This window comes from Silene latifolia, chromosome 8, assembly GCF_048544455.1.
Source record: "Silene latifolia isolate original U9 population chromosome 8, ASM4854445v1, whole genome shotgun sequence".
Classification (NCBI taxonomy): Eukaryota; Viridiplantae; Streptophyta; class Magnoliopsida; order Caryophyllales; family Caryophyllaceae; genus Silene; species Silene latifolia.
Window position 1 is genome coordinate 65,689,605 of NC_133533.1, and position 1,973 is coordinate 65,691,577.

Consider the following 1,973-nt stretch of genomic DNA (forward strand, 5'->3'; position numbering starts at 1 on the left):
AAAAATATACAATTTTAATTATTAAAACTAACAAGTGATAATTAATTATGCATGATAAACGTTTTATAAATAAATTTGTTACTTATCTAATATCTTTTTTGCTAAAATGTAAGCTTCTCATTGATGATCAAAATCCGCATTACAAACAACTCCAAGACCACAATTTTAGTGCTAACACTACATTAATTGCATTCTTTTTTTTTTGTGAAATGTGAGTGGTTTCCATTAATAAAAAAGATAATAGTCAATTACAACATCATTACGAAAATTTCTAATACTAGCCACAGCTAAAGTAATATATCTAGACTAGAAAGCCATTGCTGATCTTGACTAGTAACAGGTTGTTGGATCATCTGACTGATTCGAGCATGACTCAGTCTCTTCAAATCCTTCACAATATTCCTAGGCAGTGTTAGCTGCAAGTCCATTCGACATTTGTTTCTCTCCATCCAGATGCTGTACCAGCAGGCCAACTTTGCCATTCTGCAAACATGTTGCTGCAATTGAGAGCACCTCCTATCAGAATACAATTTAAATTGCAGCCAGTTCTCTATCTGTCCCAGAATTTGCTTGCTATATAAACAATCTTCAAAAGGATGGGAATGTGTTTCAATGCCAGCTTCACACAGCACACAATCCTGAGAGTCACAGATCCCATAAGCATATAACTTTTCCCTAGTATTGAGTGCCTTATGAGAGACTAACCAAGCTATAAAGGCATGCTTAGGGATATTCCATCTATCCCAGACATCAGAATACCAGGACACAGGTGGGTGTTGATCCTGTATCCAAGTATAACCATACCCAACCGAGTAGCCCTTAGGATCAGCTACCCAGCAGTTATTCACAAACCTAGCATTCAATTTGATCCTGATCTTACAGATGTTCCTCCAATTCCAATTGGAGTCACTAGGAGGCACATAAGTAGACCAGTCAGACCCTTTCATATAAATATGATCAATCCATTGAACCCATAGTCTATCAGCCTTAGTGTAGATCCAATTTACAAGCTTCCCAACAGTAGCAATGTTCCAATTTTCAGCATCCTTCACACCCAATCCTCCAGATTTTTTACTGTAGCAAACAGTGGACCAAGACACAAGAGGAGCCCTATGGTACTCAGTGCCCCCATCCCACAAATAATTCTTGCATATAGCCACAATCCTCCTTATGATCATTTTAGGAATCAGAAAAATGGAGGCCCAGTAATTATGAAGAGTATTGAGGATAGAATTAATCAAAACCAGTCTGCCTGAATAGCTAAGCTTTCTAGCCCCAATCCCTCTTATCAGTTACAATCCTTTCCACCAAAATATTACAATCCTGCTTTGTGAGTCTACTAGGTTGGATAGGTATGCCAAGGTACTTAAAAGGTAGACAGCCTTCATGGAAACCTGATATTTGTAGAATATCATGCTTCAAGTCAGCAATAACCCCAGCAAAAACTACTTCAGACTTAGCCTCATTCACCACCAGTCCAGAAGTGACAGAAAATGTAGAGAAAGCCCGAAGTAACATCATAATAGATCTAACATCCCCTCTACAGAAGAGTAACAAATCACCTGCAAACAGCAAATGGGTCAATTTAAGGCTTCTAAAAAGAGGGTGAAATCTGAAGAACCATTTCTGAGTTGCATACATCAGGACCCTTGACAAGTACTCCATATAAATTGTAAAGAGCAAGGGTGAAATGGGGTCCCCTTGCCTTAAACCTCTTTTTCCAGCAAAATATCCAAAATGAGATCCATTCAAATGAAGTGAGAAGTAAGGTGTCCTCACACAAGTCATAACCAGATGTTTAAATTTTCCAGGGAAGTTCAAGGCTGTCAACATCTGCTCTATAAAGTTCCATTCAATGGAATCATAGGCTTTTTGTAAATCCATTTTAAACATGCATCTAGGAGAGGCATTGCCTCTATTATACATCCTCACCAGATCCTGGCATATAAGGATGTTTTCCAAAATACTTCTTC

General features: G+C 38.1%; 1 protein-coding gene across 1 annotated transcript; it reads right to left on the reverse strand.

Moving 5' to 3' along the window:
* Positions 1 to 287: 287 nt before the first annotated feature.
* LOC141595297 (uncharacterized) lies at positions 288 to 1,178 on the reverse strand. The gene has a single exon (XM_074415263.1). It carries the CDS (start codon positions 1,176 to 1,178, stop codon positions 288 to 290), a length of 891 nt encoding a protein of 296 aa, XP_074271364.1.
* Between the last annotated feature and the right edge of the window lie 795 nt (positions 1,179 to 1,973).